Source organism: Protopterus annectens, chromosome 17.part0, assembly GCF_019279795.1.
Source record: "Protopterus annectens isolate FY-2018-M chromosome 17.part0, PAN1.0, whole genome shotgun sequence".
Lineage (NCBI taxonomy): Eukaryota > Metazoa > Chordata > Ceratodontiformes > Protopteridae > Protopterus > Protopterus annectens.
This window is the reverse complement of record NC_056751.1, coordinates 67,042,662-67,056,456: the sequence shown is the minus strand read 5'-3', so window position 1 is coordinate 67,056,456 and position 13,795 is coordinate 67,042,662. Positions and strand designations below refer to the sequence as shown.

General features: G+C 37.3%; 1 protein-coding gene across 1 annotated transcript in view; it reads right to left on the bottom strand.

The window, feature by feature from the left end:
• DNAH6 (dynein axonemal heavy chain 6) overlaps positions 1 to 13,795 on the bottom strand; it is a 5,071,261-nt gene that overhangs the window by 3,081,927 nt on the left and 1,975,539 nt on the right. Inside the window, exons 26-27 of the mRNA XM_044059309.1 lie at positions 6,513 to 6,677; positions 6,317 to 6,427 (exon numbers count right to left, since the gene is read on the bottom strand). Of these exons, the coding sequence (XP_043915244.1) occupies positions 6,317 to 6,427; positions 6,513 to 6,677 (276 nt within the window). The remainder of the gene's footprint in view (positions 1 to 6,316; positions 6,428 to 6,512; positions 6,678 to 13,795) is intronic.

Sequence of the window (13,795 nt, the reverse complement as noted above, 5' to 3'; positions counted from 1 at the left end):
ATTTGGAGTCAATCCCAGACCCCTGGAGCCAGTGCTAATGCTTCAGCTCTGTGATCCTTCCAAATCCAAGACACTTGAAACCAGTTGGATCAGAGATGTTGCTGAAGTGGAAGCCAACTAGAACTTTGGATCCAATGAGGACAGTGTCTGGAAAAAAGTAGGATCCAAAGCCCCCAAAGCTAGAAGCCAGACTGGGGTAAAAGTCATCATACATGGGGGGGGGAGCCGAAGCTCAATGTTTTGACAGGGGTCACAGCCAGGAGAATACCCAACTGAATTTGGGGACTGAGAAACTTCCTTAACATCCTTCTGTCAGAGTTCTGGTAGACCAGACATATCTGGTGGAGGAGGAGCTAGAGGGAGCTCTGGAAGATCTATGAACAGGTATCTCCTGCAAGAAAGGGGAGTGCAGTTTAAGGCAGACTAATTCCAGAGAAAATCTAGGCTCCAGCATGGGAGGAGTTGGAGATCCAATTACTATCATATCCACTGGAGGTGTCGGAGGTGAAGCTTTACAAAGTTTTGGTGATGGAAACAGAGAAGCCACCAACGAGGATGAACAGTCAGAGGAGCACTTCCTATCTCCTTGCTGTTTCCCTGGGCTTATCTCTACTCTTCTCCCCCTTGTGTCTGTCTGAAGGCTTTTGGCAGATGGGGAAGCTCCAGAGAGAGAGAGAAGACATCACTTTGAACGGTTCTCCCACACAGGCAGGGAGAAGTCCCTTGAGCACCTGTTTATTATGCCTTTCAATAACAGCCCACTGTCCAAAATCAGTACAAATGTTGCAGTCTTCAACCAGGTGGGTAGCACCCAGAGAATACACACACATTTCTGATAGATGCCCAAATTCAGAATCTTATGACTGCAGCCAATGTACTTCTTAAACCCAAAGGGCTTATCAGACATGTCTAAACGCTAATAAAATAATAATAACAATAACAATAGAAAGTGGACAAAACACAACTATAGCAACAGCTATAGTTTTTCTTTTTTGGGACAGTAATTCCCATATAATACTTAAAGCACACACACACACACACACACACACACACACACACACACACACACACACACACACACACACACACACACACACACACACTATCCCTCTGAAGGTGCCTTTTCTATGAGGGTTCATCACCTTTGACTGTAAAGAAATTATATAAATGCAACAACCCCTCTTTGACAGATACTGCCCCAAAACATATCAATTATGCTTCAGATGTGAAACTGTAACTATCCTTTGTTTACATATATCACCTGTCCCAGAAAAAATGCTAAGCACATTCTTTATACCACTGATACTTCAATGAGAACAAAATAAATAACACAATTTCCACAATAACTCAACTTGCTTCTGTACCATTTTCACTTGACAGTGATCATGCAAAGGCCCCGACTTTTCACATATAGCATGTCTGCACATCGCTACCCCCACAAAAAGAATTAACTTTCTTAGAAAACATCTAACATTTGATTGTGTGTAAAGTGGAAGAAACAATGACTTAAGCTATTTATTCCAACTTGCTGGTCATGGGCTTGTATATAGACTCATCCCTTTAAACTAGCCATATCAAAGATTGTTTTGCATGAATAGTTTGGTTGATGTCACAGGCAGTCTGCCTCCACAGCAAGATGGCTATGTTTTGTACAAATTTCTGGCATGTGATTGTGAAGAAAGTAAATGGCATAGTGGCCTCAGTAATGTCATGCAACTTGTTGTTCATAGACATGCATACTACCCTTAGGCTAACCAGATCATATAACTTGTCTGTGATTTCACACATATATCCTGCCTCCCTAACACCCAAAAATAGACATTTTCTGTGCACAACTCTGATGTTAGGTTCTGATGGAAGTGAAAGAAAAACAGTAAGTAATTTATCTCAATCAACTTGTAGCTGTCAGGTACTAAAAACTGCCCTCCACGCCACAGCAGTGCTCACTTTATTGTGATCACCTTAACTGTCCTTTGATATTAAATACAAACTGCCCCCCAACCCCCACCTGAGCCACTTCTGGCAATCACCTGTGATATGAGATCACCAAAAGTGGTGAAATAAGAGCCATAATAACAGGTTTCTACTTGCAGCGACAAGGTTCATCACCCTTACACTGAATGCTGTAAAAAAAAAAAAAAAAACAAATAGAAGGGTATAGTGCTTTGTGCATTATGTACATTTACCACTATTTACAGATATATCTGTTTTCATGCCAGAAAAAATGAGAGAACAAATAATCACAGTAATGTAGTTCATTTTGTAGCTTTGAGGCATTGTGATCTGCCCCACAATCCCCCAACGATTTCAGCAGTTATCACTGTGATCAGTCTGTCTTGCTTTCTTTCACAGGCTGTCCCCCCAAAACAGACAGTCACTTCTGGCAAACATTTGTGATATGTAATCATCAAAATTGGTGGAAACACTCTGAAATTATTTGCCACAAGACACCCCTTCATCCAAAGAGGATCCTGGTAAACCTCAAGTGTGTTTTGCTGTGAGCAGTGTATTCTGTAGCCACAGTCCATGGATCTAGCTGGTTTCCTGCCAAACATTTAAACAAAAACACATACTTAAGAAGAAAACTTTCCCAGAAGATCCAGATGGAAGTAGCTCCAATTAAATAAATGTATCCTTTGACTACCATGTACCAATTCTCTTCCTTACAAATGAGATAGTATTCATCTGGCTGTATCTATATTCTACTAGTATGCAATGCATGTAGAGAAATACAGTCCACTCCCCAGACTCCACTAGCTATTGTCATTGAAGTTTGGGAACAAGAAGACCAGAGAGCTTTTAAGATGGTGTGCAACATTTTGGCTTTTGCTTTTGTCTTTCTTGCAACATAAAAGAAAACAAAAATGAAAATTAGTGAACTATATCCCTGTAGAGTGGAGCAAGTGGCTGCTGGGCTGGAGATGCAGTCTAAACAGGCATTGTTTTTGGAGGAAAAGTGGATTTTGCTTGTAGGAAGAAAAGGAAAAAAAAGAACAGCAAGGGAAAACATCAGTAGGGGCCTACTTTAAGACATAATCCTGGAGCAGCAACTCAAGTCAGCACCCTCATTAATATAACCCTGAGACTAAACTAAGAGAAACTGCTGAAATATGAAAAGAAGGAAGAAGAGTCTTAAGAAAACTGTAAAGGTGGTAATGTCTCTAGACATACTAAGAATGCTACACTCCAGGGCATCCACACACACAGTAATATAAAGGGATCTGCTAAAAAATACCAATGCATAGATGTCTAAAACCAATAATACTCAACTAAAAATCTCATAATCAAGTATCTTTTACTTATTCATGAAACAGTGTTATCATTACATAAAACTTTTTCAGATTCAAAACGTATCTATGTTTAACAGTACTTCACATTTTAATAATTAGAACATTATAAGGAAAGTGCAAATAAATTACACAATATGATTAGTCAAGTCAGAGAGGTCTTTTATATTTTTCTTGTTTGTCTGTGGTAATCTGTGAGTTTACCCAGTGTTGTGAACCTTGGCTACATGATTGTCTCTGTTGAAGTGACATCCCAACCCCATATGCAAAACTGAGGAAAATGGGTTGTGGATGGATGGCACATATCCAAGATTTGTTAAGTGTTAAAGTTGGAGAAGTCATATATTACATCATCTGTCAGTTCAACAATTGTCACTGTTGTGTTTCTACATTATACAGCATTTGGTAAATGCTCTAAGCATTTATGCTCTTTAGAAAATGGGCTTAACTTAAAGGTGGTACTTTCTTGGAGACCAAATGTTCTCCAATAGGGTATTAATATATGAGGAGAGCCCGGTAAAATGTCAATGACTTTGCTGCAGCATATTAAGCTGTTCTGAAACACCCACAGGGGAAAAATAAATAAATAGCCAACATCTTGTTTGCATTCACTAAACCTAACAAGTGCCAAAAAATAAATACATAATAAAAAAAAGAAAAAGAACTGCTGCAACAGTAACAAGGAGCTGCTGTTTTTCTTCTTTCCCATTACTACTAGCAGCTTTTGAAAAGCTGTGTTTAGTGTGTGTGTGTGTGTGTGTGTGTGTGTGTGTGTGTGTGTGTGTGTGTGTGTGTGTGTGAGAAAGAGAGAGAGAATACACAAGTGAGAGGCTGCATTGCATTGAATGCAGTTTTTTTTATTCATTTGATCAAAGTAAGAAATCTGATGTTACACAGTCAAGGAAATGCTGTAATTGTTGGGTACATTTCTATGTGTGTTTCAGTGCATGTGTGTGAGTTTGTCAGTGCCTCTGCATGTGTGTTTGTGTGTGTGTGTGTGTGTGTGTGTGTGTGTGTTTTGTATGTAAGTCTGTCTATGCCTCTGCATCTCTTGTATCTAAGTCTGCCTATGCCTGAGAATCTCTTTACTTGTGCTCATATGTGTGTGCATATGAGTTTCCCTATATGTGTGAGGTGTGTGTGTGTGCATGCGTGTGTGTCTATGTATATACATGCACAATATATAAATATATATATATAGAATCACAAACACACACACACGTGTATATATATATATATATTTATATACATATATATATATATATATATATATATATATACATATATATATATATATATATATATATATATATATATATATATATATATATATATATATATAAAATGTGACTAACTCTGTGTTTTGTATTTATACGGGCATTATTAAACACTTCCGTAAGTATATTTTGAATGTAAAATATGTCCTTCAACAATAATTACATATCCTACTGCAACTTTGAAAAATTAAGAAGAGGAACTATTTTATATCCAAAGTATAAAATGTGTACAATAATAAAACAAATGCAAAACAATTTAACAGCTAGTCCACTAACTAAGCATAAGAACATCCTCCAGGATGGGCTTTACAGGAAAATAATGTAATTTTCAGTGGTATAAATGCTCTCAAGCTGCTGCTTTAGGCCTTTAGGTCTTCTATTTCCCTGTAAATCCCATCGTACTGGGGCATTGCTGCCTGCATAAATTGTAGATGCATAGCTATGTAAGCAATATTGAGTCAAATTAAAATGTTTTTTTGCATGAGAAGTAAAATCCTATGTGATTCCAGTAACACTTATATGGTTATACTCTAATTCTTAGTCTGCACACCCTCATGAAAAGGGGAAATGCATTCTTTTTACCTGTGTTTGTATGATCCCCAAGATATATACATATATATATATATATATATATATATATATATATATATATATATATATATATATATATATATATACATATATAGACAGATAGATATAGATAGATAAGCAAAAAGGAATGTGGGATTTGGGGGGACTTCCTCCATACAAAATATTAATTTAAATGTTGTGCAGCTTATGGAAAGCACTGACTTGAATATTATATAAAAAAATAAGATCTCAGCATCTGTGACTCAGTCACATGTCTTTTGGGATTATATGCTGGGGTACAGCAAGGAAGTTCTATTTTGTACTCACAAACTGTTAGTGCTACCCCCTTGAAGAAGTATCACTTAAAAATGCACACATATCTCAAAATGCTGCCCTCCCAAACCCTTAATAAATGTAAGTAACATATTCAGCTGTTCCCCCTAAAACTATTAAATATATTCTTTGTAGATTAACGATATTGTACCTGTTGTTAAAGGCATTCATTTAGACAGCTGTAAATAATATGACCTGGAAAAAGCCATGTTTATATGACACTCAGAAAAAATGTACTCAATAGAGTACAAAGGGTATGCCTGTCTACTCCCTTGACTATATAGTCAGCATTGTGAAGGAAACCCAGTGATGAGTAGGTTTAATGAAGATGACCACACTGTCCAGACATCATCCAAAGTCTTAATAAACTAGAATACCAGGCATTTAACTTAGACTGTCCTTAAAATAGTTTAAAATTATGTGCATGTGACTCAGATCATCCGCTTCCCACTGCACCACAGTTTATAGAGGTTATCACACATCATAACTCAAATTAGTACATCATGTAGGCTAATAAAAATTATTCATGAGGTAAGTGCTTTGATTTCAAAAAGTAGAACAGGCCATACTTGAATGTTATTCAAGCAATACTATATGAAGTAAGCTATAAAGCCAGAGAGACAACCAAAAGTTATCATTGCAGTAAAGATTTGTTACAGCTCCAGTATCAAGAAAACGCCCCAGACCTCAAGCAAAAGCATGCCTTCTAAAATACCTGTTCTCAAATATAAACAAAATCAGTCCAAATCAATGAAACAATGGCACTGATGAAGGGTGACAGTCATTTTTTGTACTGCTATATGATTACAAATTATTTTGCTTTGTAATCATAGAAATTAAAAAACTCACCTCAAAGTTAACCTTCTCAAACTCAGCCAGATTTGCCAAATGTTCTTTTTCCTCTTCTAAGCACTGAGTTAAGTCACGACACCACATAAGCTGAGATATTGTGAGTACAACCTAAGGAGAGACAGTCCCAAACACCATAAATAATCTAAATGGAGGAATACAAAAATGCAAAACTTAAGCATGCATGCTTTACTACCTGAGAAGGATGACCAGCAACAACCCATTCTACTCTTGGCCGATTCTGATAGTCAGCTATAGCAGCTTTACTCAGGCGTCGAAGAGAAGTGAACATAGCTTCTTCCACCTTACCAAGCCAGTCTTCAACATTCCCTCTTGCCTTGAGTCCTTTTCCTAAACTCACCTGTATACATTTAAAAAAATGTAAACTTTATTAACATTTTGTTATGAAACTACACTCTGGGCCCATTGCCCTTTTTTCACTACCCAGTTACTAGAGCACATTCTCATCCATAAGCATTAAGTGGTTATAACTTCTGTATATAAAGGAATCACAAGGCAGATATATGTTACTAACATTAATCAATTACTGGCCATTATAAAAATTAACCAGTTTCATTGTTTCATATTTTATTTACTAAAATGACTTGTGAGGAATAAGGTTCCCTTTTCAGTGGAGTCAAGGTTAAAGCCCCTTCTTTGGAACAGGCTTCCTATTTACATTAAGTAGAGTCCTTCTCTGGCCCTCTTCAAACATAATTTGGATCAATGGATGGGGAAATCACAAATTCACACCCAGGGTAGTGCCTATGTCCATTATGCACAGGAACCATCTGTAAGATACTCAATGCACAGGCACAAATGCTTGCCATCCTTTTGCCCCCCGGGGAAATATATTGGGTAAACCGGCAAAATTGGCTAGGTTTCTAAGGTCTCTTAAGCCATTAGCCTAGTAATCTCCTATAAACCTATGAACCTATTAAATATATAAGACAGCATAATCCAGTGAAAAATATCACATTGTACCACATTAATGTGCATTATAGATAATTAAGACTGTCTCTGACCATAACATGATTGTTATATATTTTAAAAATAGATGTCAAGAAATTCACCTTGAGAGCACAGCACATGTATCTCAAAAGCATATAAATAACAGTTATTCACTTACCATAATGATAAATCCTTATTGTCTCTGTCAATCCACCTTCCCATAAAACTGTAGTCAGTCTTTTCACAAATAGTGCCTGGTTACTAATAAATGCTGTTTAAATTCATAAGAGAAATTTATCTCCTAATTGTCTTAAAAAGGCATGATAAAAGTTAAAAAGACAAAAAAGAGGAATGAATCTGATGAAACTTTGACGAAAGCTCAGCAGATCAGTATACTAGACTTTTTAATAAGGGTTATCAGATACAGTCAATTAGATTTCATACTGCACTTTTTCTTTGGAGTGTTCTCTTCTAGATCATGTTACATTTTAGTACTAATAAACAGAGTGAAGCGGAGATTGATGGTGTTTGGCCCCTTCTGGGATGGCCATACAGCATCCAGTCAACACATGGTGGGAAGCACATCCCTGGTTCAGCCCCCTCAGTCCTTTTATCAGAAACAACTCCTGAACCTCTGTGCCCATCTCCTTTCAGGTGGATTCAGAGTCAAGTATGTTGGACACACTGTCAGTGTCTACACACCTGGAATGGTCGAAACTGACAAGGAAAAAACAAGTCAGGCTTCAGCTCCAAAATGACTGATGCTGTGATGAGTACTGGGAAAAAAGCAAATGCAAAGTGGGTGGGAGGGTCAGCCTTGTCTGCCCTGGGTGTGGAGGTTGATGGTATGACTTCCATGCCTATATGAGCTTTCAAGAAGGCCCTCACCATTTGGTCTCAGTCAAAATCTACTACACTTCTGTGGGACATAGTATTCCTAAGTGAAGATACTAAAGGATGTCTAGAGCTCACAAACCTTGAAAGTGCCATCACAGAAGATCAAGAGCTTGGAGGTGTCTTCTTTCTGGGAGACTTCTCCTGTATAAGTATAGCCTCAGTGTCAATGGTTGCTGACACCAGTGGTTGAAACTAACTGTTCTGAAGAAGCCAGAGTCAAAGATAAAGATTGCTTAAATGGCCTAGCAGTCGTTAGAAATGGGCAGAAGATTGAGGAGTACTAGATGTCCTCTTGCTTTTCTCTTTCCCTCCTTGAGTCTTTCTCTGTCTTTTTCTTTATTTTTTTTTTTAATTTTTGGAAGTCTTCTGGGAAGGTTTCTCTGCACTTTTGGTAGCTGAGCATTAGACTCTCCATCCAACTATCTCACATTAGTGGGAGAAGAGCCTTCAAAAATGTTTGTTCTTTTGATCATGTAATGACCAGGGACTGAAGAACTGGCAGATATCACACTGAGAATCCAAGTATTCAGGTCATAGACAAACAACGCACTGCTGGTACAGATCCTACAGCAGGATCTTGTGCACGCACTTGACACATTTTTTAAACCCTAAAGTCTTTTTCATTTTCAAACCACACTGTAAAGAAAGGCAAAAATAGTATAAATAATTATTTGTGGTTAAAACCTGAGACAGGACAGCAAAAGGAGAACATTTGTCTCTTTAAACAGGCTTAGGTACGCCTCTGTAAGAAGTAGCAGAATTATCAAAATACAGAAAAAAAGATTAAAGATGGTAAAAACTGACAACTTGTTATTAATTAATTACAATAAAAAAGTTAATGGACCAAAGTACAAAAACATTTCTGTCCAACAAGGAATGTTAAGAGGCTTAAAGAGGCCACAGTCAAGGGAGGTGGAAACAGTAAACATTTTTAGACTGCATTTCATAGAAATATACCAGGTTGATTTATTGAGTCACAGGGAGTACAGAAGGCCAAAAAGGTATATAAGTATCAAAATCATGTATCCCTTTCTAAAAATGCAAAAAACACTAGAGGGGATCATGTTTGGTACTAACAGTAGCAAATGAGATCAGAGGTATGAGTAGACCTGCACAGCACTATGAGAGACTGGAGAGCTCAACTACTAGAGAAGCATCTGTGTGACAAGTCTGCCAACTCAAATTCACCATGCACTGACATCTATCATATATCTATATATACTTATATTTATATAGGGAAAAAACTTTTTGCAGAACACATTGCTGTTAACACCTTTTCACAGCTCATAAGATATTTAAGTTTGTTCAGCACTTCTTTTAACTTAATTTTTCAGAAAATTTAGAAGGGATCTAAATGTGGGCTGCTAGAGGCATGACATTCGGCAGCTACTTAGTATGATGCAGTTAAACTTTGCTAAGCATCATGGCTGGCCTTAGGCATAGGCGAACTAGGCGACTGCCTAGGGCGCCATAGAGGCCAGCTTTGTAAGGGGCGCAATTTGTGTTTATTTATTTATTTCAATGAATTTACTTTTCTTAATAAGAAAAGTAAATTCATTAAAATAAATAAACAATAGGGCGCCGTAATCGTAGGGCAAGGAGGGGGAAGTGAGCGCCCTCCCACTTTTACAGCTGCAGGTTGGCCAGGAGGCTTTCAAGAATTAACAAAAAAAAAAAAAAAAACTTCATTCCATGGTAGCGGAGTCTGCTCCTTTTAATAGGAACATGCATGAGTCACATCCACGCACGCCAATGTGGATGTAAAGACATTTGTAAAGTTGCACATGGAAATCAAAATAGCACTTTAAGATACAGGTTAGCTCCATATGCACGCGTGTGGCTATTCGGATTAAAAAGAAGGTAAGTGTATGTGTGTGTCTGTGTAGTTTAAACTGGCCTTCTGTATGTGAGAGAGAGAGTGTGTGTGTGTGTGTGTGTGTGTGTGTGTGTGTGTGTGTGTGTGTGTGTGTGTGTGTGCATGGAATTTTAATTAGTCGTTCTGTTTGTATGAGAGATAAGTGCATGTGATACTATGTGAAAGAGTAGGTGTGTGTGTATGAGAGAGAAGGTGCGTGTCTGTGTGTTGTATGGGAGAGTAGGTGTGTGGAATACTGCATGATTATGTGTTACATTTGAGGAGCGTAGCGGACGTGTGATCCCAAGTATTATTATTTCATCAGCTAAAGGAACCATTCATACAAAATGCGAACCACTCATAAACCTGTTGTGTTAAGCTATTTCCCCAACTTTAAATTGTATCTGCAATTCTGTGCAATTCTGTGCAATAGTCAATGGAATGTGGAGGGGGAAGGGGCGGTTTAAAGACAAGTTGAAAAGTGTTATTACCAGGAATGAGATCTGCTTTCACAGCTCCTTTCCAGTCAGGTACTACAGAGCTCAGCTTTAAAGATGTAAAATTGCTACATGAAGTCACACAGCATCTCCCAAGTTTACAGTGATGAGCTATCCACTTAAGCATTCCTAAGTTACAGGCATACACAAATGATTTCAGCAGTATGCCACTCCATTCTGTATTTATCACCTGGGCTCATATAACAGTAAAAATGTATGCACATCTAACTCCTACTCTTTGGTTTAGCAGGTAACCACATGAGGAACAGGTCACATTCTATTTGGGAATTGTAGTTTGGAGACTAAGTAAATTTCAATCCCACAAGGTTTATGAAAACTATTTGTTGAATATGGCCAAAAATTGCTATCACCTGTAAAACCCAACCACGTGCAATTTCAGGGTTGATATTTTTAATATGGGAATGTTTCACTTTCATTTTAGCAAAAAAGTTGGTTAACTGATTGCATATACATTTATAATGGGATTTCAATGCTCAACTAACTGAAGCTTATTCTAATTTGCTGAGCAAGACAATGGCATGGCATATTTTCACAGGAATTAAAATAAGACTTTCTTAACATACTTCATATCCTTCAGAAATGCAAGTTAACACAAATCCTGTTGTTCTATCACGTTTAAGTTAAAAAAAGTGTAATATTTAAAATCTATCCCTATTTTTATGGTCATTGCATCCACATCCTGCCCAGATTTCTTGCAGTAAGGTTGAGAGGTATGCATACCTCTCAACTATCCAGATTTTTGCTTCATATTTTTGGCCTATTCCTCATAAAATTTGTGGTTTTCTGGCAAATCACTGAAGATTTAAATAACTAAATGTCATGCATTTGAGTTTCAGCCTTCATTTCCTTCAGAAAATGCATGGTAGGTTGTAATGACAGATGATTGAGGGGGCTTTTATGGTTAAACTCTTCTGAAATGGGTAGTTTTGTCATTATTGGTTCATACATTTTGTTTCATTGCTTACTGGAAAAATGTTCAAAACTACAAATTTAAAACCTACTATAACAAGTGTAAATGTTTCTATGTGCAACTAGCTGTTTTTTGTTTATCAAATGGCACACTGTGTTGTAAAATCTGAAAGCAGGGTTAGTAGTATAATTGCCTTTGGTGCAGAAGGTTGTAGATTCTACTCCCACACCATGTAGATGGCGTGCTGATATTGCATTGCCCATATGATTGTTGATTATTTGGTGCATTATAAGGGGGATAGGGGTTCTACACTCCTGAGTATGTCCTTTGTATGAGATGCCTAGTGACTATGAACTTGTTGGTCATTTCCTATTGCAATATTACCAACTTATCAATTTTTTTAATGCAATATAGGCAATTAATGCTTCAATGAAAGCAGGCACTGAATTTGTAGTTAAAACATTGATATGTGAAGTTGTTTTGCCGGTAGCAACCTCTTCATTAGGTATGGATTTCTTTAATGTGGAATTCAGATGATTTTACATCTGCAGAGATTGTGAGTATGGAGTAATATTGCTGGATTATAATGACAGAAGTCTTGAGTGGACTTTTATGGTTGAAAATTTCTGAAATGGGTAGTTATTGGTTCATACATTTTGTTTCATTGCTTATTAAAAGAATGGCTAAAACTACAAATCTAAAACACTTTCTAACAAGTGATGCTGTATTATATAAGGAATATAATTCAATGTAATCAGGAAGGTGAATCAAAGAACAAATACACTGAAGTATGGCCTAAAAATTGTGTGCAAGGACTCTGTTTTGAAAACAGCCCAAAGGTAAACTTAATTCTTCACTGGCCAGATGCATTTTCGATGAGTATGGGTTTTCATGCCATTTCAATGAATATGCATTTTTCTATTTCAATGAATGTGAGTTTCAAGGGCAGAGAAGTTTACTGCTTATGCCAAGTCTGTTTTCATTGCGAGACTGTATTGTTTAGCAAATGGCTACCTGTGTTTGTGCTATTTTATATCAATATCTGTAATGACTGTAGAAGCAAATAAGAGAACAGTATGCATGGTAACTGGTGAGAAATAACCAAATGATGGAACACTGGAATGGGGGCTGCTGCTAGGGGGAGGGGGTTGCAGCAGGAGTGGCTGCTCTGGGGGGAAGTCTATTACCCTGCCTAGGGCCCTATTTGACTGTGATCTGGTATTTAAAGTAGAAAATACTATGCAGAAGTAGTTGTAGTTAAAGATACATTTTAATGTAGTTATTCTTCCTATGCATTTAAATAATTTAAGGAAATGACTGGAGTGGCTTTCTTGGGGAGTGACCTTGTGGGTGTGGCTCAAATAGGGGTGTTTCATGGCTGTGGTGTGGGTGGGGCTTAAGGGACGCCGGAGCACTACTTCGCCTAGGGCGCCATTTCGGCTAAGGCCGGCCCTGCTAAGCATCTGTCTTTACATCAAAAATATGCTTAAAATGTTTCTCGTTTTCAGTTTCAGAGTGCAATCACAACACTCCTTTTCATCAAATCAGCAAATCAACCACCTTTTTTCCCATTTTCAACATGTTGTCAGTATACTGTGTTAACTGTCATCATCTCTCTCTTGATTTAATGCCACTCTCTAAACTTCTTAGACAGTCATGGTGGTTGCTGGTCTTCTCTCACACAATCCATTCACCTCTTTGCTGGAGGGTCATTGTCTTTTATCGTCTTCCTGTCTGTCCCAAATCTTCTTCACCAGTTTGTCTTCTGCTTTTCTGCACCTGTGGCCAAACCAGAGTAATCTGTTCTCTTTGACCTTCTATGTAATTGGAGCTACTTTGGCTTCTGCTCTGAAGTCATCATTTCTTTGTCTGTCGCACAGTGTGCATCCTACCACCTATCTCAGGCACTATATCTCCATCACCTCTAGCTTCCTCAATTGCTCTTCCTTTACTGACCAGAATTATTTACCATACAGTAGAACTTGCTGCAGCACTGTTTTGTACAACTTAGTTACACCACTCCTTTTATTACATAGCAATTAATATCTAATCTGAATTTAAAGATGTCAGAAATAGCGCATATTATAACTAAAGAAAATGCATATGAATTAGTTTTATTTTTAGTAAATTATGCTTGTCATGCTGCTCTGTTATTTATTTTCCTTGCATTTTTAACTATGTGCATTTGCATTTTTTTGTGTCAGGGATCTGAACAATGAAAATTACTTAAGCTTCTTAGTTTACCATTTAATTACTTACTTTTAATTAATTAAAGAACATATATTTTACATTGACTTAGTAACTACTGAGTCCATGCACTATGTTTCTTTTAATTAAGTTCTCATACT